We start from the raw sequence: 25,209 nt of genomic DNA on the forward strand, positions 1-25,209 counted from the left end.
CAGTCAACATTAAGCCATAATGTATCTGTGGCAAGCATCAGATGCATTTGCATAGAGAAAGACAGAGAGACCGCGGGGGGGGGGGGGGGGGGGGGGGGGGGGGGGTGATAATTTACAGGTTGTAGTTTCCTGTCATGTAGAATATTAAAAATGGGCTTCCCTATTTGTAACTCTTCATTCATATGCATCCATTAGATTTTATGCTTGCAAACACACTGTTTTTGCCCCAACAATACAGAAAAAGAACTTTCACACTCATCTCCTTGGATTCATATTGCCTTCTGACAACCGATTCTGTCAACTAAATACAGAATTTGGCACTTCTTTCTTCTCAACTAGATTCATGTCATACCATCATATATATTCCATAACAACCTAAATTTTCAACAAATTTGAATTGCAACTACTTAACAAGAACCATATTGATCCATATATGACATAATGTACAATGGGAGCCAATAAAAAGAGAGGAATTCAATAAAAAGTATGATGATCACCAAGAATTCAATTAATTCCAACTATGCATGACATTAGAAAACACAAATTATGTACCTAAACCTCCATAGCATGTTCATCCCTCTGTCCATTCCAACTTAAAAGTAGTAGTCTGATGCAGAGTTGAAGATGGCTTTTTCAAAGGATTCATAACTGAAGTCCATTCATTTTCAATTTTAACAGCTTTTAGGTAATGCCACCAGCATTTCCTCCAGTAATATCTACAGCAGAGTAGATTCGCTTCTCTGTTCATCATTTTCTCAGGTAGGAACTGCAATTCAAGTGAAAAAAACAAAATTAACATTGTTTTTAGAAGGTCCAAGTTCAAGGTTTTTCATAAACTTCTCTTGTTTAACCCCCCAAAAAAAAAAACATATTATGCTGTGGTAGTAGATGAGAAGCAAAATTTAAAAAGTATGAGGACCTCGTTATTATTACACTACATGCATGCTATGTTACATGGACTCAGGGTATAAGTATTGGGTATGGGTAAGTATCCAAGCATCAAACCTTCATAAACCTAAGTTTTAGAATAGTGTAATATATATCCAAAAGTTGGATATGGGTACAAGGAAACATCATTGACACATATTGCATATTGTATAATATTCTTAAAAAAGATCTGCAAATTATGTAGAAACGTATTTAAAATTAAATAAAATTTGGAAAAATATAGAATTTATATCTCTTATCCATGAAAGAGGCTTACAAGCAAATGTGAGGTTTTCATTTTCAAACATCGTAGAAAAAAGCAAGGATCTGAAAGTGTCTATATTCTCACATCCTTACCTATGCATGTAATGAAATTGGGAAAAGAGGACCTTGTTATTGCACTGCAAATGTGTAATGAAATCTGGGAATGAACAACAATACCTTTAGGAATTCGCTGTTGGAGGGTGATACTACGGATAGATTCTCTGGGCGAGTTGTCCGTAACAAACTGTCAAGAAGATCTTTTAAACTCGTTGATGAATTAATTATTTCTAACTTGAGATCATAGAATGGAAGAAGTTGGATATCTCTCAATTCCTCACAAACAATCACATCCTTCAAATACCACGTCAATCAATGCAAACAAGGAAAAACACATGAGAAAGTTAATATATTAATAATAACTATAAAATACCAAAAGAATCCAAATAATTAATACCTTATCATGGCGTACAACCAATTTCAAACTTTCGGATTGATTAAACTTCCCCAGAGATTCCAGAAACTTATTTAACAAGTTAATGTTATGACCTTCAAAGGCATGTTTATTCTTCTCATCTTTTTCCATCATCGATTCAAAATAAAACTTGGCTTCCTGCAGATTCGGTTGCCCCATTGGAAAGATAGGCATTTGATAACCAGTGTACTCAAAAGATTGTAAATTTGGAGCATCAATAATGGCATATAGTTTTTTGCATCGTATAAGGGTTAGTCTCTTGAGTGTTTCACTAAAAATTATAATTCTCTCTAGGGTATGACATTCCTTCAAGACCAACTTCTCAAGGACCGGAAACTTAGAAATCTGATCCTGAAACAACTCACTTGTCATTTTGGCATCCTTCAATGTCAAACTTCTTAGATTTTTACACCTATCCAAGTTAATATTGCATGGTGTAGTCCTCTTCCCGCAGCACCAAAAAGTTTGAAGACTCGATACTTCAATCTCAACCCACTTGAGCCCATTGCACTCGTGTACCTCAAGCCTATTAAGTTTAATAAGAGTTGAAACATGAAGACGGTCCAACCCAGTGCAGAGTATCAATCTCAAATCCTCAATCCGGGGGCAGCGACGAATAAAACTCTGAATAATATTCGTATCTATACGCACTTTCTTTATAGATAACTGCTTCAGATTAGGAAGGTTTATATTATTGTGATTAACCAACTTACACCCATATAACTTCAATGAAGTTAATGTTTCTGCAGCCAGTACAATCCGAGGCAAACTGTAACACCTCCTTTTCTTTATCCCAACATAAATTTCTAACTCTTCAACTTTTTTTGCAGTAGCAGCACATAACCAGCGGTCTATATGATGGGTCCATTTTGAATCAAAAGAAGTCAAGTGCAGCCTGAACTTCTTTATACAAACCAATTGCGCAATTCGGGTTGATAAGGAGTGTTCGATAAATTGTTTGAACTCTGCTTTTTGTGCTTTGAAACACTTTTGATCAAAATCAAACGTGAGGAAGGAAGTCCATATTCTTCTCCACTTCTTAGACAAGACACTAGTTCGAGCAACATCTTTGGGACAACGAAGGAAAGAGAGAATGTGATGGATAATGGGCTCAGGCAATTCTGAGATCCGATCAAAATTGCCAGTTCTTTCACCCCCGCCGTTAACATCTCTTATCTTTCGCTTTTCTTTAACCCTAAATCGATTCATTGCAATGTTTAAAACCTTTCTCTTTGGCTTCCTTAGCAAGGCCCAATTCATGGTATTTGAAACTTTTTTCTGTTTGCCAGTAGGATGCTTCCTGCTGAGAAGTTTTTGTTGTGAAACTCTCTTCCATAACATTTTTCAGAGACTTGGTACAAATCTGCATGCAAATACATGATATATATTATCATCATCACATATTACAGCAGGCAGCAATGGTACTTATTAAGGTGTGAATAATGATGAAAAATTTAGTACTCTAATACACATTTCACATATTTTTATACACTTCCAACATATTTTTACACATTTTTTAAATATTTTAATACACTTTTTACACTCCCATAAATAAATAAAACACGTTTTACACAAATATCGAGGTTACCATTTCCCTTTTGCCAATATTGCTTTTTTCTTCTGCATAATTTTTGGGTACACACAATAACCACAAACACAAAAAATTCCATACACACATTTCACGCATATACACACACACATTGCCAATGGTCTTGCTTATTAAGGTGTGAATAATGACCAAAATTTTAGTACTCTAATGTGGTTGCTTTGGTTGAAACGCAATAGGGGGATTTTCCAACTGGGGAGGGGAGGGGGACTTTCTATGCCTATTTTGAAGAACCGGTTCTTGGTGGTTTTGTATGGTTGGGTTTCTGAGAGAGTGTTTCCGGATTAATTTTTGTTGGTTGATTCTATAGATTCTTTGCATATTTAGTTTTGATTTGGCAAACATTGTATTGTTTGCATCATCTTGATCCCCCCCTCCCCAAATGCCTATTTTGTAGAACCGGTTCTTGGTGGTTTTGTATGGTTGGGTTTCTGGGAGAGTGTTTCCAGATTAATTTTTGTTGGTTGATTTTATAGATTCTTTGCATTTTTAGTTTTTGATTTGGCAAACGTTTCTATGTACTTTTACATATTTGATACATCTTCACATACTTATACACTCCCCCCCCCCCCCCCCCCCAAAAAAAAAAAAAAAAAAAAAATCTAAAATATTAAGGTTAGCATTTCCCTTTTGCGAATACAGCTTTTCTTCTGCACAATTTTTGGGTACGCACAAAATCCACAAAAACAAAAAATTCCATATATACACATACATCTACACAATAATTCAAAGGCTTGTAAATATAAAATTTCAGTCAAGAACACGAATTCATAACGATGAAGTAACCAAATAAACAAACTCAAACATCACATAAATATATATATATATATATATACGGGTTAAAATTGATATCTTTTACATTATAATACATAATTTACAATCAATTATGACTATATCAATCGTTTTCGAACCATCAATCAAGATTTGAAACCCAGAACAAAAATCAACAAAACAATGAAGATTATAAATTGATTTTCTGAATACCATGTAAGAGTGAAGAGTACCTTCGATTTTGTTGAGGACTGCGATATCGATCATCCGCGAGTCTTTCTAGGGTTTCTTGAAAAACCAAACAATGGTTTCAACCATTTTTTGTTTCGATATTTATAGTGTAAAAGTAAATTACATCAACGTCCCCTAAAGTTTAGATAAAATACATTGAACCCACAAGTTTGACATAACGTTGTCATACTTTTAGGGAAAATGACACGTAGCTCTTTTTATGTTTTTATCATTTTTTTTACGGAAGTGATTGAGGGCCCTAAATTTCGGGGCTCGAATGCCCCGAAATTCCACTTTAAGTAAAAAAAAAAAAAAAAAAAAAAGGAAAAAAGAAAGAAAAAAAGAAACAGTTTCCAAAAATGGAAATTAGGGGTATTAGGGGCAAATTTTTTAGGGCCACCAATCATTTTCCTTTTTTTTAATCTCAATTTGGCTCTTAATATTTTAAATTTTATTTTAAAATTAACTTTTGTCTAAAATTAGAATAAAAATACCATGTTGGTTGTTACATAACATAAAAAAATGTATTATCGTCAATGTAGCATTTTTTGGTTTAATTTTAGACAAAAATTAGACGTAAGAGTAAATTAAAAAAATTTACAACATGAAGGGTCAAAATAAAAAAATAGTAAAATATAGAGGAACAAAATGTAATTTAGCTTATGTTTCATATTAAAATGTATATTTTATATTATTTATCTATATGTCTTTATAATGTATGCATTAATTACAATCATTGTAATATACTATTAAAGGTAGGGGTATTCAAAAAATTTTTTGTCAAAATGTAAGGTCTAGTTTTCCGAAGGTACAATTTGATTGTTGGTCTAAACAAATTAAGAACCGCTGATAATGGTTTGGTTTATGAACTAAAAACTCAAAAAATTGAAAACCGTTCCATGAAATTGGTATTTATCATTTTTTCGTATTCTATTCTTCAAACTTCATTTTATTCATCATATTTACAAAATATTTTGCTATCTATACAAAAATAGCGGTGTATAATTTTTGTCACTATTTATATAATTTTATACTTTTTATAATATCGGTATTTTATTTTTATAGTGATTACTATAGCTCCGTTTGGAAAGATGGTTTATGGGTTTTTTTTGGTTATTTTAACCACAAAAGATAAAATATGCTATTTTAGTTATAACAAACAAAACATCACATCCAAACTATAATCATTACACTCTTTTTTTACAAAAAAAAAGTCAAAAAAATTAAAAAGTTAAAAAATCATTCTCAACCAAACTTTTTAACCCAAGTTAAAATAATCAAAAAAATCAAAAAACGAAAAAGTCAACCCACTTTCCAAACAAAGCCATATAACATGAAGATTTTTTTTTTTTTACACTTTATAAATACTCTATAATTTGAAGAATATTCTAAAAAACTGAACTATGTTTATAAAATTTTTAGCATGCTCGTCTATGTATAATCAATTTTTATTGAACTAGATAGACAGGTATAGTGATGAATTGTCTAGCCTATAATTGTGGAATTGAATTAGAACCAAATTGTATTGTTTTAAAGATTTTGCAATTCAATTTTGTCCCTAAATTTTTGAAAATGTAAGGAACATTTTTGCTTTAAAATAAAATAAAATCAACCCATGAATAATATCCTAACTAAAAGAGAATACTAATGGATATAAATCAAAAAACATAGGAATGACTTATTTTTCCATAATGTGTTATTTATTTATGTTGCAAGAACTTCGGTATAATAGTGGCAAGCATCTCCAAGGCACTAGGCATATAATACTTGTTAGTTAAAATGCCTAGTGTGATTCACTTTTTTCAATTCCAACGCACTAGGCATATGATTAGGCATTTTGGCTCAACTCATATTCACTAGCTACATGTAGCTAGCCTTCAACGCTAGGCAAAATGTATTCAATCATTAGGATCATTTCCCTCCATCTTTGTTGTTGACGTGGCATTCTATAAAATTAATAGTATTTGGATTAATAGCTAAAATAAAGAGCATGGTTGGAGTAAAAACATAAAACAATTGATAGGCAAAATAAAATATATACTTTATAGTAATATTTAGATAGGTAAAATGCCTAGTACCGTTGGAGATGCTCTTAGGGATCGTCTTCTCGGCAAAAACTTCAAAGGTGGTGAAGAACAAAATCTGTGCTTTCATGCACATCCCTTCCATTCATGATGGAAAATATCTGGGGCTCCCCTCCTTTTGGGGTAGATCAAAATCTGAAGCTTTTGGTTTTTTAAAGGAGAAAGCTGTGAGCAAAATGCAATGATGGAAACAAAACTTGTTGTCTCAAGTAGGGAAAGAGGTCCTTGTAAAATCTGTTGTGCAAGCTATACCCGCTTATGCAATGGCTTGATTTGCTTTTCCCAAGAAGTTTTGTGATAGTCTAAACTCCTATACGAGCAATTTTTGATGGGGAGGCGTTCCTTCCACCCGAAGCCTTCACTGGGCAAGCTGGGACAGTTTGGTGGTGGCTAAATCTAAGGGAGGGATGGGCTTCAGAGATTTCAAAGCTTTTAGCCTAGCCCTTCTTGCGAAACAGGCTTGGAGACTGTCACTCGACCGCATTCCTTTTGTGCTCAGTTGTTGAGAGGAGTCTACTACCCAGATTCGAATATCCTAGCAACATCTAGGGGTAGAAGCCCTTCTTGAGCTTGCTCCAGTATTCTTCAAGGTCGAGAGCTCCTCAGGAAAGGTTTACGATGGCAGGTCGGCAACGGTCACTCTCTTCGGTTTTGGGAAGATCAATGGGTACCACAATCTAGGAATTTCCGAGTTCACACGCCTAAACCCAGGGACTGTCAGGTGCACATGGTGGGTGATGTGATTCATCAATTCCGATAGGAATGGAATATCCGGAAGTTACGAGCTTTGGTGGGAGAAGAAGAGTCCCAAGCCATCTCTTCTATACCAATTTCTTTGGCAGGCCAGGGAGACTCCCTTGTTTGGCACTACACGAAATTGGGTATTTATGAAGTTCGTAGCGGTTATCAGCTAGCCCTTGAGGATCACCCTTTCATGGGTAGCTCTGGCGCTTCGTCCTCTACCCAACCTCCTAAGCACTTCTGGAAATTAATTTGGGCACTCCATGTTCCACCAAAGATTCGCAATTTCTGGTGGCGGGTCTGTTGCAACAAGCTAGCCACCAAAGACAACCTTTATCGCCGTCGTTGTGCCACATCTCCATCCTGTCCTATCTGTGGGGCTGTCACGGAAACGATTGAACATATACTTTTTCATTGCAGCTGGACCAGAGCAGTCTGGTTTGGGTCTGATCTAGGTTTCTTATCAAGCATTGGTGTCACCTCCTCTGCACGAGCCTGGACTGTATCTCTCTTTGAGAACTGCACTAATGATAAAGAAAGGAAAGACAGAGTAGACAGGGCCACAGTTGTGGGCTGGTTTATCTTGAAAGCTCGTAATGACTGGGTTTTCAATCATTCGCCAATAGAGCCCGCACAAGTGGTTCGGCAAGCAGCGTCCCTTTGGAGGGAAGTTTACTGCCATGGTGTTCAAGAAGAAGTCTCCCCCTCAACGAGCACTCAGTCCATTCAGTCCCACCCTTCCTAGCATCCGTCTTATCGAGGCTTTCTCAAGGCAAACTGTGATGCCAGCTTCACCTCAGATGGGAGGACAGCCTCCATTGCGGTTGTCTTACGAGATTGGAAGGGTACTTTAGTTGATGGCAGGGTCTGCTCAGCCCATACTTCTTCAGTCTTGCAAAGCGAAGCCATGGCAGTTAGACTCGCGTGCATTCTCATTCAAGCCCTTGGTCTTTTGCACGTCCAAGTGGACAGCGATAACAAATCAGTGATTGAGTTAAATACGACAGGGTTGGTTCCCCCATGGGACTGTCGAGTTTGCATTCTAGACATTCGCTCAATGGGATTGGGAACCTCTTTCTCTTTCTCTTGGACCCCTAGAGCCACAAATGGCGTTGCTCACTGGATTGCTTCCACTCATTTACAAGGTGCTCTACCTTTGGGATGGGCTAGCTCTCCCCCTTCTCCTATGGAGGATCTGTTAAGGTTTGATGTTTTGTAATTGCTTCAGATTTCGCCCGTTCAAAAAAAAAAAAAAAAAGAATGCTCATTTAATCTATAGTGGTACAACTTGTCATTCGTGACAACAGGCTAGATATATATATATTTATATGGGCAAACTTCATTTTATCCTCGTGTTATTTGAGCCGAGTGCGAATTACCTCATGACATTCGAAAATCACCACATAACTCCCATGTAAAACGCATTGTTAGCTTTTCTGTCTAAGATAGCAGAATGTGAAAATCACGCGCCTCTATAGAGAGCGAGTCAATTTTTACGACGAAAATACCTTTTTACCTCTTCAAATTTACAAAAGGATGTCATTCTTTTCCTATTTCTATTTTTCAACCATTAGCAACTGGTCATACAAACATATATACATTCATATATATATATACACAAACATCATTAGATATTTATTTTGCTGAAATCATATACATTCATATACATATATATCATTATATATATATATGTTTTTCTAGAATCAACATCTTCGCTCTTTTTTTTTTCAATAATGTTTTCCAATCAATATATATATATATATATAGATATCAAACCATCTGATGAAGATTGACACACATATATAGATGCACGATTTTGACATACACATATATACAGATGCATAGTGAAGATTGAAAAAAAACTCTATATGCTCAAGTTTTATCCATATATATATATATATATATATATATTTGTGTTATGTTCTAAAAAAAAAAAAAATATTGCTTGTATATATATGTAAAGTTTGGGCAGTGAATTGTGAAGGAGATGAAAATGATGAAATGAAGAGAGGGAGAAGAAGATGAAAATGATGGTATAATTGTCAATTTATAACTTCTGTTAATTGAACACATGAGGGTTATGTGGTGATTTCCGAATGTCAAGGATAATCCGCACCCGACTCAAACCACAGGAAGTAAAGTGAAATTTGCCCTATATAAATTGTATTTGAAATCTTCATAGGCTAAATATATAAATTATATTTGAAATTTTTAAATAATATGCACTGCACCACGGTCATGGCAATCAAGGCTGTTAGTGGCAATCAAGGCGGTTTGAGAAGGTAAAATGTTGGTGTCATATACATGGTGTGAAGGTGATACCATTTGGAAAAGGATAAGCAAAACTATACCATTTGAAATTTGAACATTGCTAATCCTTGGGTTGGCAAGCATAATATTGTCTTAGAAGCAATCTGAACACAGCGAAATCTCACTAGAATGCTAATCAAGAAGAACAAAACAAACACATATAATTCAAGACTTGGTAACATTCTTGTCATCAGATCAACTGACATCCAAGTATATATGTCACTGTAGCAATGTCAAAACATCAGGTACAATAATTTTCTTTGTTGTTGACGAACATTTAACACAGTTCTTGCTGATAAATTTGCCTGAAAAAACCTAAGACCGAGCTATTATTTGTTACATTCAACAGTAACAGACCCTGAGAAATTTAGGGCCCATGTTGATTATCAAAACAATTCAAGAAAGAACGTCACAGTTCATCATGATGTTCTTCACTGATTGGGATTGTAGTCCTAGGTTGGAGTTCAAGAAGATATGAAGAGGCTAACGACGCATGAAGAGCAGCTCCGTAAGGAAGTGAATCTTCGTTGATTTTGAAGTAGGGTGAGTGGGCTGATGCAAGCTTTCCATTTGTTTCATTATTCATGCCAAGGAAGAAGAAGTATCCGGGTATCACCTCTTGGTAGAATGAAAAATCCTCTGAACCCATCAAGGGTTGCATGGTCTTGACGTTATGAATTCCGATCATATTCCCTGCAACTTTTTGAAAATGCTCATGCAAGCCTTTATCGTTTATGGTTGCAGGGAAGAAAGGTTTCTTGTCTGCAAGGAAATCAACGGTTGCGTTGCACCTTTGTACGGCGGCTTGTTTGGTTATTACCTGTTAGTGAAAAGAGTTAGCCCGTGTACTCCAATACAACAATTTCAGTAAAAAAAATTTGATGAATAATGTAACCTTTGGCTAATACTTAAAAGCCACCTTATTTTTTGTATTTTCTGAACACTTTTTTTCATTCCTGAATCAAAATTTTTAACTTTTTAGGTCTGCCTCGACTAGTCGATTCTAAAAATTAAAACAATTGAGTCAATTTTGAAAATGTTTACTAAAGATGAAAATAAGTCAAATTTTATCAAATAATAGCCTTAAAAAATTGGCTTTTTTTTTTGTCTTTTTTGAACTTTTTTCAAAAAAAATATTCAACAAATTATAATTTTTTTTCTAAGGATCGTACAGTCAAGATGGATCTAAAAAGTAAAGAAATTTAACATAATTTGAGAAAAAGTTTGGGGAATAATATAAATCAAAATCAAAAACCATTATATTACAAGTTGGACAGAAAGCATGTGGAAAGAAATAATCATACATTAGCATCCTAAGCTGTCCAACATAAGTTATTGAGTAATTATAGAACAGATATTTCTGACTAATATAAAATTATAGAACCATTTACTACAAAATTAATTACATTGCTTAATGAAAATTATGTGGAAAGTTCAAAAAATGTTCCAAGTTTTTCCGCAGTTCGTCGTAATATTTACTATAGTGCATAACTTAAATGCCATGTACCTCTTCAATTCGCTGTCTTAGTTGCATTAAGCTTTCCTTTGAGAAGGCTCGGAAGGTGCCCCCGATGGTGACAGAATCTGGAATAACGTTGAATGCACCACCGCCTTGGAATTTACCAACCGTTACTACCTGCAAGCATACATAATAGTTAAATCTTACAAAAGACATACAAACAATGGAAATAAAAATGTCATGTATTTTCCAAATAAAAAATCTTGGAGCATATCAGAACAAAGAACAAGCAAGTTTAGGTAGATTAAGGAGCCTTGAACCATCTCGGAGATTGAAAACATTCAAGTTAGGTCACCTTATTACTACTATTTTCTTTTTTCATGCTGTGTTTGGATCAAGGATTTGAAGAGGGATTTGTAAAGGGGAAAATGAACAAAATTTTTTCCCTTCACAAATCTCTCCTCAAATCATTGATCCACACCCACCTTTAAAAAGCATTAAATTTCCAAGTTTCTAAAAGGAAGTTGAGCAGTCTTTTTCAGAAAGAATTCTTGATGATACCAAACTTTGAAGGTTATGTTCTAAAAGTATAACTACTTGTATAGGCAAGGGTTTACGGCTGCCTACATTGCAGGCTCCAGGATTGGCAAAACCCAAGTTGAATTTTATGTCTGCATTATAATTTAATCTTGAAAACTAACTAAAATTCCTGTAGGAAGGAAGAGAAGAAGTTCCTTTTAAACCTCGAGTTTCTAAGGGAGAAAGTCGCCAGCTAAATTCAACCCAATGTTGATATGTTTCATCCAACACCTATTCACAATCCAATTGACTTTTCACATTGTTGATGAATATACTGGTTATGATATTCGGCTGCCTATTGCAATCTTCCCAAGTGAACTGATGAAACTGTGAGTCTCAACAATTATCAAGCAAGACCATTGTTGGGGTAGTGTGGATCCCGATAAGTACTATGCACTAACCACTCAACAACGGATCCCGAATTTGGAGTAAAGAGCATTTTGGTATTTCTGCACTTCTATACCTGTTGCCTTAATTTATATGTATTTATTGTTGAGGGAGGTGGTTATCTTTGCAATCTCTTGTAATCTTTCTGATCATTGTGTTCTTCGTGTGTGCATGTGATTTATCTTTCTTGTGTATTTGTTCATTTTTGTGTTTTTTATTTTACCAATCCTGGTTAGGTGTTATGGGTTCCTAACAAACCTATCAAGAAAGTGCATAAGTGCATGTCATTTTACCCAACAAAGGTATCGTTTTCAAAGAAACAAACTCTAAAGACAGTGGCAGTATTCTCTATTTTGTTAGTCTGCCAATTATAGTTACAAGACTTGAAATTGACCATGTTCACTACTATAAATGTGCAAAACAAATTTTGCAGATAATTATTGCTCGATGTTCAGCTACAGCATTTTAAATTCTGCATAAAATTCGAAAGGGATAAAAATGTTGGTTGAAAATTGGAATCTACCTGAGAGTCCAATGGATCAGCTTCTCGTGAAACCAGATGCTGTAAGCTGACAATCACATTTGAAGCTGCTAAAATTGGGTCTATTGAGTGCTGAGGAATGGCTGCATGACCTCCCTTTCCACTTATTACAGCTTCGAAAAAGCCACTCCCAGCCAAAAGAGGTCCAGATTTGGAGGTGACTTCACCTATGGGTATGTCCGAACGGACGTGGAGCCCAAAGATAGCTTCAACATTCTCCAGTACTCCGGCTTCTACCATTTTCTTTGCCCCTCCACTTCCTTCCTCTGCTGGTTGGAAGACTAAAAGAACTGTCCCCTATTGTGAAAAAAAAAAGATAATTCAAGCGTCTACATGAGAAAAGATGAAAAAAAACAAAGCCCACATAAAAGAAAATAAAGATTAAGAGAGAGAGGAACTTGAAGCACAATTAAACTCTCTTACAACGATGCGCAATCATTGACACTCTGATTACTTTCAATTTATACAATCACAAGTTCACAACTAGATTTATCTATTTAGAGATGTTCAATAGGATTATTTATTTATTTTCAAATTTGTCACTGGTGACCAACATTGTACTGTGGCTTATAAAGATGCAAGGAGTCCTAAGATTTTAAATGTATTATAATTAGGATATCGTGGAGATTGTATGTATCAGATATATTCAGATATCAGGAATTGCCAGCCACAACAAACCTGTCTGTATTCTTGTTTCTTTCCATCTTTTTTCACTGCATCATGCAGAATCAATGTTGTACACTTGTATAGAAGTACTAGCTTCTTCATTCAAGATTCATGTTTAGTTTTCTACAAGTTTTTGAAACAAAGAAAGCAATGATTATGAAAAATGTTTAGAATATATAGCATGGGATGATCTTCTAATGCAGGTCTGTCAAAGATAAAGAATTCTAGAAAGCATCCAGAGCGAGTGTGGTATTACAGCACTAGTATCAGTGGAGATTCAGCATTACCTTCATCTAAATTTTTTTAACATTTTCCTAAGAAGTTTATGGTCCTGCCTCTACAGAAAGAAACCAATGCAAAAACCAGTATCATAATAAGAATCATCAAAAGATTATAGTGAATAATACTTTTCAAGAAAGAATAACTGCATGGTTAATTACAAAACCCAGATTAGACATATAGAGCACTAGTACAATTAGTAATGAGGAAATCTCCAAAGTCATCCTTAGGGCTGTGTTTGGAGCATGAATTTGGGTAGGGGTTTGGAAAGGGAAAGGGAAAAAGAAAAGGAAAAGGAAAAGGTAGGTAAAATGTGAATGAAATATAACTACATTTTAGTAATTTCACACATCTTTTCCCTTTTGCTTTCAATTCATGCTCCAAACACAGCCTAATTCTCCTTCAAGATTCCCAGGGATTATGAAGCTGAACAAAAACTGAATCAGTAATTTTTACTTTTGGTGATTATCAAGCTTTGGTCCCTTTTCTGATCAAGATTATACGGGTCGCTTACTTAAACCTCCCTATTTGTCAGTACGAGTGGCTTGTCAGACTTGAACCTTCATTCTTATACTTGACTTTCCCATCTTTTACCATAGTACTGAACAACAATCCCTTGATAATTTTTACATATCCCTAATTTAAGAAAAATATTTGAGGGGAAAATAGCCTCTATTTCTCACTCTAAAATTTTACATTACTTATAATTAGGATAGAATATTGGTTACTGTGCATGTCAATTTCCAACCACACTGCCAACTTAGTACTCAACTGGAGAACACCAGCAGAATAGGTTAAGCCCGAATGACCTGTCACAAAAAGAAAAGATTCCGGCGGTGGCTCGTCCACCGGGGGCACTCCGACGATCAAGTTAGTAAAATATCTCTCAATGATAACCAATAGTGCTTAACTCACTACACAGAGCATAAAAGACATACCTTAGACCCATGGGGGTGCTTCCCTTTTATAGCCAACACGATCCTAGTCCCAATAGAAGCCTAACTTCAATGGACTCGGGATTACTGCTAATCTTGAACTCCCAGTAGGATTGGAATAAACTCTCTAAGAGTCTTATCTTTACCCAAACTGAAATCCTCTCTCATTTTAGGACTCTTGTCCCTTATCCGCTTATCCCGGATTCCAGTATCTTCGCAAATAATCTCGGTCTAACCGAGATGATCTCGGCGTCATGACTAGGATACGTGACACCTCGGCTGGCACTTCGGTGACACCTCGGCCACGTGTTGTCATTCAAAAATTATGTCCCCACAATTACTTATAATTAGGATATAATATTGGGGGATTTACGTGTAGGTCCTAATAGGTGGACTTATTGTCCAATACGTCCTGTGATAATTAATAGTTTTTTTTATCAAACACTATTTAAAAATATCACCAATTGTTAATTTTCAACGACAGTTTGAAAATTTTGTTACAAAAAACGTCACTAATTATAAGTTTTAACTATAGTTTAAAAAAGAGCGCTGCTTGAGGGCCCTAAATTTCGGGGCTCGAATGCCCCGAAATTCCACTTTTAGTAAAAAAAAAAAAAAAAAAAAGGAAAAAAAGAAAGGAAAAAAGAAAACAGTTTCCAAAAATGGAAATTAGGGGCATTAGGGGCAAATTTTTTAGGGCCACCAATCATTTTCCTTTAAAAAAATCGTCACAAAAAAGTCACCAATTTTCAACTTTTAACGGCAATTTGAAGATTTTGTCACAGAAACATATCACTAATTTTAAGTTTTAGCGACAATTTATAAAAATTGTGACACAAAAAAGTCACTAATTGTCAATTTTTAGCGGCATATACAAAAAATCGTCACAAAATATTATTTTAGCAACGATTTTATTAAGACTAACTTTCTATAGGACTTAATAAGAATTAAGTCTAACTATTAGGATCTATTGGTAATTTACCCTTAATTTATATCCAAACACAAAATTCAAAACAATTAGTCTCCGGATAATTTGTCCTGGATTTCATAATACCATCTTATCCCCTTCCACAACAAAAGCGGCCTTACAGACCTTAAAATATAGAACAAAAGAGCCCCAAACTCAACATCAACAAAAGATAAACCACTACATCCTCATTCCATTACTTCAACAACACCCATTTAGATTCTTACAATAATCAATCATAAAATTTTGGCCATAGTAACCTTGTTAAAAAAAAAAAAAACCTAACTTACAATCAGGTGGAGCTTAGAGAATTTGCTCAAAACCCCTCATAATAAAACATTAATGCATTAAGAACAAGTACAAAAAAATTTCCTTGAAAAGTCCAATACATACTACTATTACTAAAATATTAAACTTTAAAATAATATAACTTTTGATTTAGATGTCGATTTCTAGCAAAATTAGTATTTTTAGAATCCTCTTATCAAGATCTATCAAATAAAATCCATGTTGACGATGAAATTCTTAAAAAAAATAGATAAAAAATTATTATCATCAAAATTGATGTAAACAGTAACATGTTACTCTGTCTCACAGTAATATGTTACTCTGACAATATTATCCAAGAAAAAAAAAGAGGATATTTTTCTTTGTCCTTACTCAATTATGTGCCTCCTCCGTAGAGGGTTTATGAAGTAAAAAAAATTGAGTTGTCCTTTTCATCAAATAAGGGTCCAATGGAGGGGTTTTGGCTAAATTTCCCTAAAAAATTCTACCTCACTAAACTCAACACCCATCCACTCCAGCTCCCAGTCTTGAATTTCCCTGAAAATCTACAATTCCAGGGAATGACAAACTCAAAAACCACTTATCCAATTTGCCACCAAAGTCTCCCTATCCACTTGTACAGAGAAGATCTAGAATTAAGGTAGATTCAACACACCATAAATCTTTTGAAAGTTGTTGTCTTTGAGAAAACCAGAAAGACAAATACTCATGGAAAAGTCATCCCTACCAACTCTGTTAGCCTTCCTAACAACTTCATAAGGCCCTCTCGCCTTTTTCAGTACTTAACCCCTCCATACTCAAGATCCACCAACTTCCTACACAAAATCTCCCTCTCCACTGCATATCTCCTCAATCACTTCCCCACTAATGCACTAGTGCTTTATTTGAAAATCTTGTGCTTTTCAAATCTAAAATCCACCAAAGCCAATAGTAGAATAAATCAGCTAATACACAAAAATAAAATATAAAATTATCTTCGAAACCGTCACTCAAAAAGTGAATCCTTCATCAGTTTCAAAGATGATTAGAAAAGAATGAAAAGAATTATTTGGCTTATCCATAAATGAGGTAGAGGCCATGTATATATAATAGATTCATGATACAATTTAAGAAACGATATAAATAAGGAAACAATACTAAATCAGTGATTGACACAATCACAGATTATATACATAATACTAAAAACAAAAAGATCCTATGTACTCTAATTTCTATATTCAACACTCTTCCTCAAGCTGGTGTGAAGATATTCAACAATCGCAGCTTGCTAATGGATAAGTGGAAGAAGCCAGAAAAGACTCAACAGCTAGTCCAAATAAATGCTACTGAACAAATCTGGTAGTCTACTAAATAAAAAAGGCCAAAAAGTGTTTAATACATTAACATTACACCCTAGAAAAGGAAAATAACAGGGATTGAACTACCCTAGAAGAGCTGCCGAAGCATCTATGGCCAGGAAACACCCTGATCGATAGCCAACAAGACCCTGATCGGCATCAGAGGCCAGAGCTAATGCCGGGAGATAGTTTATGGTTGTGTCGGACCATTGTAGAAATTGGTTGGAACTAATGTCGGGATAGTTTAAGGCCATGCTGGACCACTGTAGGAACAAACCGAAATCAACGTCGAAACAGTTTAAAGGGGTCATGCTGGACTGATGTAGAGAACTGGAAGTTGAACCAGCAAGTGTGGCACACACATAACTTATGACGTGGTGCTGAACGATGATGGCAATAGATAATTGAGTGCGCTAAGGGGCGACTTATTAGAAAGTGCACCAAGGGGTGGCTTTGGTGGTGCACTAGAAGGGGCGGCTTTAGTTGTGCGCCAGAGAGGGAGGCATAGGTGGTGCGCTAATGGGGCCACTTGGGTTGTGCGCCAGAAGGGGCTGCTTAGGTGGTTCACATGGTATATCACCATAGTCACCATAATATAGGTATAATATCCCCCTCATACTCAAATAGGTTTGAAGATAGAAACCTATTTGAGGTTGAAATAGAGGGAAAGACAAAATGGAACAGAAACACAAAAAAATAGATTGCGAGTAAAAAAAATATGATAGAGATATTTGGGATAGGAATAAACTAGTGGATAGAGAAAGAGATCACCACAAAGTGATACTGAAAGAAAATATGGCAGTGGAATTGGTTAAGGTCCGGCGGGCGGCAAAGACAAGGCTGCTGCCCGCCAGTGAAGTAAAATTACTAGGTACTTAACCTAGTTCTGATACCAAAAAGAATGAAAAGAATTATTTGGCTTACCCATAAATGAGATAGAGGCCATATATATATAATAGATTCACAATATAATTTAGAAAACGACATAAATAAAGAAACAATACTAAATTAGTGATTAACACAATCACAGATTATATACATAATACTAAAAATAAAAAGATTCTATGTATTCTAATTTTTGTATTCAACAATTAGCACCATCAGTTAAGGAATTAAAGACGAATGAAGGCAAATTAGACAAGGTACTCTATATGAAAGATCTTCTGATTGCCAGTCTACACTTCACACTGACACTACTGGATTGCGAAAACACCTAAACACACACTCATAAAAGAAACCCCCAAGTACCATGAAAACTACCAACTACATGCTAAGATAAGAATAGAGAAGATATGCTTTTATTTAGGTATGATGAGTAAGTGTCACAAAATGAACCTGTAAAAGATCACGATGCTCTTGAAGAAGCTTTGCAGCACCGAGAAGCATTGCAACATGACCATCATGCCCACATGCATGCATCTTCCCAGGAATTTTACTCTTGTGCTCCCATTCCACCAATTCCTACAAAAATCACAACCTCATGAATACACTTCACAACACATATATCCTCATCTCCTTTTCCCTTTTCCTCCACTTAATGAATACACACAAGCAGAAATTTGTTGAAATATTTTAAAATATTCAAAGTGTTTTGGGGTTTTCAAAACTTTCCATCTTGTTCCTTTACAGGTTCACAATGCCTAAATTTACATAACAGCTATATATTACGCTATTATGTTCCCAAAATAGTGCCCCAACTTAGGGACGGAGCTATGCCGTGACCAAAGGTGGCCATGGCTCCCCCCAAAGTTCTTCAAAATTACACTACTACTCATTAATTCTAAAATTATTTTGATATTATACATGAAAAGCCGTCTACTTCAAGATTAATTTTACAATGTAGATGGGATGATCCCTGCAAGTTTTTATTTTTAAAAAAAAATTCAACTATTCCTATATTTCAAAAGGGAAATTACAGGATAGTAAAAAAAAAAAATTTATTTATCAAAAGATGGGAGGTGCAATAAAATGACAGTCCAATTTAAGATATTAACTACATAACTCAAAAATTGTATGAAATAATTAAATAACTATTAGAAAATGACTGATACAGATTAACTTATTATTTTTAAAAATTTCTCATGTAAGAAATTTCTCATGTAAGAAATTTATTTTATCATTTTTTTATACTTAGTTTGTCTCTAAGGTTACCTAGGTGTCATGAGTTCAAACCACAGTAACAGTCTCTCCACAAATTCTGTAACATTGAGAAATTAATTTTATCATTTTTTTTACACTTAGCTTATCCCTAAGGCTACCTAGGCATTATGAGTTCTTCACACCACAAAAACAACCTCTCCACATATTCTGTAACATTGAGAACTTTGTGTATGGGACTCTTTTCAACACTTAATTTAGCCCCCCTTGAATAAATTTTCTGGCTCCGTCTCTGCCCCACTGCCACATATTAAGCTTTTAAGTCCTCAAATTGCACTATCCAAGAAGTCAAGAACATCATACTTGAATTACTAGTTAACAAAATTATATCATTTAATGTAGGGGTGCAACTTGGACGTGCTCAACCCGGGCAACCCATGCCCAGCCCAAGTTTTTTTAGGGCTTGAACAACAATATTTTGTAATGTTGATGGGGCTGGGCAAATTTTTGATGCCCGAATTGCAATTTGGGCTAGGCCTGGACAGAGGCTGTGTGCAACCTGAGCAACCCGAACCCGAGTTGCATTTTATATATTATAAAAATTATATAATATATGTATAATTGTGGGCATGTCTCCTTCATTTTGCCTTTCAACCTCATTTGCTTCAGAGGTTATAAATGGAATTTTGTTTTAACCACGTGGGGTAGCCTTTAAGGCTGTGCAGAATACTGCCTAATCTGCTAAAACCACACGGATCCGCACCGCTCTATCCACTAATCGCGGTTTAAGCTTTAAAATTTATAATCCGACTTCGAAACCACTCTGCTCCGCTATAATTAATACATATATATTTTTTAACCTATAATAAAATATCAAAGTAAAAATGAGTGTGAGAGAGATTTAAGATGTGAAATTTATTAAAAATTAATAGTTATATATATGAAAAATATTATGTAAAATTAATTTGTGTTATATATATGAAAAATATTATGCAAATTAGTGTAATATATTATCCAAAGGCTTGATAATTGGTTAGAATATTGATCAATCCTCCAATCCGCCCAAAATCGCTCAAACCGCAATTTGTCAAATCCACTAATCCGCCATTCAGTTTATAATTTTACTCTCAAACTGCCCAAATCACACCACGCAAACCCCTAACTGCCCCTCTTTGCTTTCACTTTGTCTTCTCTTGGATAGAGAGACCACCCCCTTTTCCTCATTACTGTCATTTCCCTTTCTCTCTCTCTTTGATCACCGTTAAAGTTCAAGCTTTGAGCTTCAGCCACATGATCCCTCATTCCTCCTGAGATTTACGAACAAGATCATGAGGCATCCGATGTATCCTTTTGTAGATTTAATTTGTATTTTTTTTTCCTTCCCCCCGCCCCCCGCGCGCGCGCGGGAAAGAGAGTGTTGAGTTGGGTTCCATACTATATCCCTCAGCTTCTCTCTCTAAAACTCTTGATAAAGTTGTCTTCTAGGCTTGTTTGGTTGGATTTACAAGTAAACACTATAAAAAAAAGATCATTTTTATAAAGTAATGGTTTACTTACAGATAGTTTGGGCAAATTTTAATGTAGGTATGATTTAATTTTTTAATGGATTGTTTAGAAATTTCCTTCTTTTATAATCTAATTCTATTTGGATGTGATGAAGATGAATTATTTTTTTTATTTATTTAGTACATGATTGTTATTGAATCACTCCCAATCTGTTTTTTTTTTTTTTTTTGGTTATTTATCTATTCAATTAGGAAATTTTCGGCTAGCCCAAGTTCAAATTATGTAGCTCGATCCGGGCTTGGGCAGCCAAATTGGAGTTGATGGTCAAGCTTGGGCGGGCTTACAAACACAATTCGGGCTGGGCCTAGGCAACCTTCCAACCCGAGCCAACCTGCCCAAGTTGCACACCTAATTTAATGTACCATTAACACTCAGTTTGTTTTGGCAAAAAATATTTTCCCAGGGAAACCTTTTTCTGGAAAATGTTTTCCAAAGAGAACAAAATATTTTGCTATGTTTGGTTGCGATCACACAGCTAAATTGGGGGAGGTGGCAATGGGCGACAGTAGTGTGGTGGCATTGGTAAAACATTTTGTTCTCTGTTGACATGGAAAATGTTTAGGTTGAATTTCCTTCCCATTGTATCAAATGCCAAAAAATGCAGAAAATATTTTCTGATGAAACAAACAAGAGTAACATAAAAAATAGCATTTACACAGTAAGAAAAATCCAGGAAAAAAGAAGAAGAAATTACTTAAATTTGGGAAGAAAATAGCATTTACACAGTAAGACGGAAAAAAAAAAATTAAAAAAATACCCAGAAAATAGAAATTTGAACTGTTGAAAACATGCCTCTCCCTAGATTTGATACAGATTTGATGAAATGGTTGGAGAGTACACTTCTAACCCATTTTTTTCATCAAAAATTTCCATCAAATTTGAATTTGATGAAAAAATTGATGAATTAAAGATGCTCTTAACTCCCCAAAATAGTGGCCCCAAAATGATTGGAGCACACTTATAGTCATTTTTTCATCAAATTTGAATTTGATGACAAAATTGATGGAAGGATTGAAGATATGCTTCTAACTCCGCAAAATAGTACCCCCACTGCCTAAATCTGCATAACAACTACATATTAAGCTATCGAGTCCTCAAAGTACACAATCCAAGAAGTCAACATCAATACTTAAATTACCAGTAAACAAAATTACACCATTAAAAATACCTTTAACCAAAAAAAAAAAAAAAAAAAAAGCCATTAAAATAAATATGACAAAAAAATTACTAAAATTTGGGAAGAAACCTGCATAGCCAGAGCATCCATGTCGGCCCGTATCGCAACGAAAGGGGGCTCGCCGGAGCCAATGAATCCAACAACGCCAGTGACAGCAATTGGGTGTTTGTAAAAAATACCCATCTTATCCAATTCATCTCTGATAAGCTTACTTGTCTCAAATTCCTCATAACCCAGTTCAGGATTCTCGTGTATCTTCCTCCTAATACTCACCATCCAATCAAAAACATCTTTTCTCTTGGCGTAATCGAGAAAGCTTTGGGTAATTTCTGAGAGCCCTTTTGAACTCAAAGAAGAAGAAGAAGAAGAAGAAGAAGAAGAAGAAGAACTGGGTATTGGGCAAAACAGTAGAGAGATGAGAATGAAGAAGAGACCGTTGAAGAGAGGACCCATGTTTTGCTCTGTAACTGAAAGTTGGAATGATTTGATTGCAGGGAAGAAAGAGTGGAATTGGGGTTTTTTTTTGTAGAAAAAAAAAAAGCTAGAAACGGAGTCGTTGGGTTGATCATCTTTAGCTTATTTTGACAATTCATTTTTTTTATTATTTTTTTAGCCTTTTTTTTTTTTTTACAAAATTGTGTAAAAAAATAAAGAGGTAATGTTATTTTAAAAAATTAAAAAACTGGCTTAGTTGGTTATTTGATTTTTTTGATTATTTTAATTAGATTAAAATAGTTGTATTTGAGAAGTTTAGTCGGTTTCGTTTGGAAAGTGTGTTGATTTTTTAATTTTTTGACTTTTTTTTACTATTTTTGCCTGGGCTAAAAAACTTGGTTTGAGAAGGATTTTTTGACTTTTTAAACTTTTTTTGTGAGAGAATAGTGTAATGATTATGGATTGGATGTGATGTTTTGTTTGTTGTGGCTAAAATAGTCTATTTTGCCTTTTATGACTATTTTAGCCAAAAAAGTCTAAAAAACCTCTTCCCAGACAGAGGCTTAGTTTTTTTTTTTTTATAATTAATTTGATGATTGTGAGAGAAAAAATGAAATAATTATGAATTGAATGTGACATTTATTTTATTAACTATTTTAATCTATTTTATCTTTTAGTGAGCTAAAACCCTCTTCCCAAACACCTTATTGCCTTTGAGTTGGAAAAAAAAATAAAAAAATTACCATTTATTTATTAAACTTCAAAAAGTAATAATAATAAATTTTAAGGAAATTTTAATATACACCCCCTTAAAAAATACGTATCATATGTACTTTAAGTTATGATTAATTTTTTTGTTTAGTTATGATATTTTTTTAATTAGGATAAACTACTAATATGTCATAATATTTAGATTTAATTCATATCAAATCCTATTAAAAATAAATCATAGTAAAATCATTGTTAAAAAATATTTTTTTTGTGACAATTTTTTACATATATCGCTAAAATTTGACAATTAGTAACTTTTTGTCACGATTTTCATAAACTATCGCTAAAACTTACAATTAGCGATGTTTTCCTGTGATAAATTTTTCAAATTGTCATTGAAAGTTATAAATTAGTATTTTTTTTTTTGTGACGATTTTTTTTAACTAACTCTAAAATCTATAATTAGCGATTTTTTTGTAACAAAATTTTTAAAGTGTCGCTGAAAATTAATAATTAGTAATTTTTTTTAATAGTATTTAATAAAAATATTATTAATTATCATAAAACTTATTAGATAATAAGTCCATTTATTAAGACCTACACGTAAATTCCCTTTTAATTATGACTCCTGATTTATTTAATTATGTCTCATATTATGTTTAGTTATAATATTTTATTTTAATTATGCCTAAAAAAATTAAAATTATATTATTTTTATTTTAAATTATAAGGTGCGTACGATCCATCCTTTTGAAAGGTGCCCTTTTGTTTTCCAAAATATTGTTATTCCCTCAATAAAAATCCTCAAAATTTACCGAATATAGAATGCGAACATTTTTTGGATGGAAAAAAAATTATTAGATTTTTTGATGGAAATTATAGAAAAATAACAAATCAGTTGAGGGTTGATTTTTATTATTTTAGATTAATGATAAAATTTATAAATTTTAATTATTAAAATTTTTTGTGTATGTAATTATTTTTTAAAAGTTCATCTCATTTATAATTTTTTTTTAAATGTTTGAGATCCTCATAAATTTTTAACAATTTAACTCACAATAATATGATTTGACAAGTGTCAGTTTTTTATTAGTTACACACTCAACCTCCGTTTGGGAAGTGAGTTGATTTTTTGACTTTTTGACTATTTTAGCCTGGGGCTAAAAAGCTTAGTTTGAGAAGGACTTTTTGACTTTTTGACTTTTTTGACTTTTTTTGGTGAGAGAGAAGTGTAATAATTATGGGTTGGATTTGATGTTTTGTTTTTTGTGGCTAAAATAGCCTATTTTATTTTTATGGCTATTTTAGCTCCTAACCTACCAAAACCAACTTTCCAAACTATGCCTTAATGATACGAGACTCGTTACACTTATTACATCATTGTGAATATATTTGTACATACAAAATATGAATCTCTTGTTGGAAAATTTATAAATTTATAAAGAGATAGTTGTGAATTGAAATAGACTCTATTTTGAATGAAAGGGTGTAACCTTTCATGGTGTCTTTTTGTTTTAAAAGAAGGGTCTCTATTTTGAATGAAAGGGTGCAAACCTTTCATGGTGTCTCTTTATTTTAAATGAAGGGGTATGTCCCTTCTTCATACCTTTTCAATTCAATTTGAATAGGTGCCAACAAAGCCTATATAAAGGCAGCCCCATTCCAATTTTGAGTATTCCGAAAATTCATTTTCCTTGCCTTCATTTTGCTCTCTTGCGTCCTTTATTCTTCATATTTAGTTTTAGAATAAATTAAAGAGAGTATAGATCACAGGTTTGGTTCGCCGAACAAATTTATTTGAAGTGCTTCTATAAATTTGTGAAGATCATTGTATCCTGGGAGATAGACGCCATTCAACCGTAAGCACCGTAGCGGGGCGAATCTGTCTTAAGGACAGAGTGTCACACACTCGACTTGGTCTTAATTTTGTTTGAGTTCGATAAATAAATCCGGTATGTTATTTATTTATTTTGTTTGAATTTATTTCAAGTTTTTTTATTTTACACAGAAGATTGTTCCAACAATCTTAAGACAGATTCGAATTATTCTGTTTACAGAATTTTTCGTTTGTTTTCCGTTTTCATTCTTCGTAAATAATTTCGGAAAAAAAAAATATTTTCTGTGAATTTACAAAATAATATTCTGGTTGGAAAAACAAATAGTGATTATATGCTATTTGACAGATAGTAGTAATATACTGTCTCTTTTCTTTGACAACAACTAGTAGTACGATACTGGTGTCATTAACAATTCAGAATATATTTTTGTGGAATTTTGTCAGAAAACTAATTTTGGTTTTTAGAAATTATTTTCTGAGTTTTCTTTAATTAAAATTCTGTTTCAGTATTTTAATTATTGAAGTGTTACAGAAATTTAATT

General features: G+C 33.9%; 2 protein-coding genes across 2 annotated transcripts; both read right to left on the reverse strand.

Annotated features, from left to right (window-relative positions):
- Positions 1–380: 380 nt before the first annotated feature.
- LOC114271243 (F-box/LRR-repeat protein 13) lies at positions 381–4,459 on the reverse strand. The gene is made up of 4 exons (XM_028212873.2): positions 4,274–4,459; positions 1,646–3,026; positions 1,369–1,542; positions 381–766 (listed from the first exon to the last, which is right to left on the reverse strand). The coding sequence occupies exons 2-4, from the start codon at positions 3,002–3,004 to the stop codon at positions 572–574; spliced, it is 1,728 nt and encodes a 575-aa protein (XP_028068674.2). The 5' UTR covers positions 3,005–3,026; positions 4,274–4,459; the 3' UTR covers positions 381–571.
- Positions 4,460–9,567: 5,108 nt separating this feature from the next.
- On the reverse strand, positions 9,568–22,256 carry LOC114271248 (IAA-amino acid hydrolase ILR1-like 4). The gene is made up of 5 exons (XM_028212878.2): positions 21,754–22,256; positions 18,180–18,305; positions 12,355–12,669; positions 10,914–11,042; positions 9,568–10,226 (listed from the first exon to the last, which is right to left on the reverse strand). The coding sequence occupies exons 1-5, from the start codon at positions 22,135–22,137 to the stop codon at positions 9,816–9,818; spliced, it is 1,365 nt and encodes a 454-aa protein (XP_028068679.2). The 5' UTR covers positions 22,138–22,256; the 3' UTR covers positions 9,568–9,815.
- Between the last annotated feature and the right edge of the window lie 2,953 nt (positions 22,257–25,209).

This window comes from Camellia sinensis, chromosome 15 (assembly GCF_055761805.1).
Source record: "Camellia sinensis isolate YWXY chromosome 15, ASM5576180v1, whole genome shotgun sequence".
NCBI classification, from domain to species: Eukaryota; Viridiplantae; Streptophyta; class Magnoliopsida; order Ericales; family Theaceae; genus Camellia; species Camellia sinensis.

Coding starts and splice junctions, on each gene's coding strand:
- LOC114271243 (XM_028212873.2), bottom strand. CDS start 3,004: ATGTTATGGAAGAGAGTTTCACAACAAAAACTTCTCAGCAGGAAGCAT. Junction 1,543..1,645: donor TGGTTGTACGCCATGATAAG/GTATTAATTATT, acceptor TGGTATTTGAAG/GATGTGATTGTTTGTGAGGA. Junction 767..1,368: donor CCAACAGCGAATTCCTAAAG/GTATTGTTGTTC, acceptor CTTGAATTGCAG/TTCCTACCTGAGAAAATGAT.
- LOC114271248 (XM_028212878.2), bottom strand. CDS start 22,137: ATGGGTCCTCTCTTCAACGGTCTCTTCTTCATTCTCATCTCTCTACTG. Junction 11,043..12,354: donor CTGATCCATTGGACTCTCAG/GTAGATTCCAAT, acceptor GTATGCTTGCAG/GTAGTAACGGTTGGTAAATT. Junction 10,227..10,913: donor TAAGACAGCGAATTGAAGAG/GTACATGGCATT, acceptor TTTCACTAACAG/GTAATAACCAAACAAGCCGC.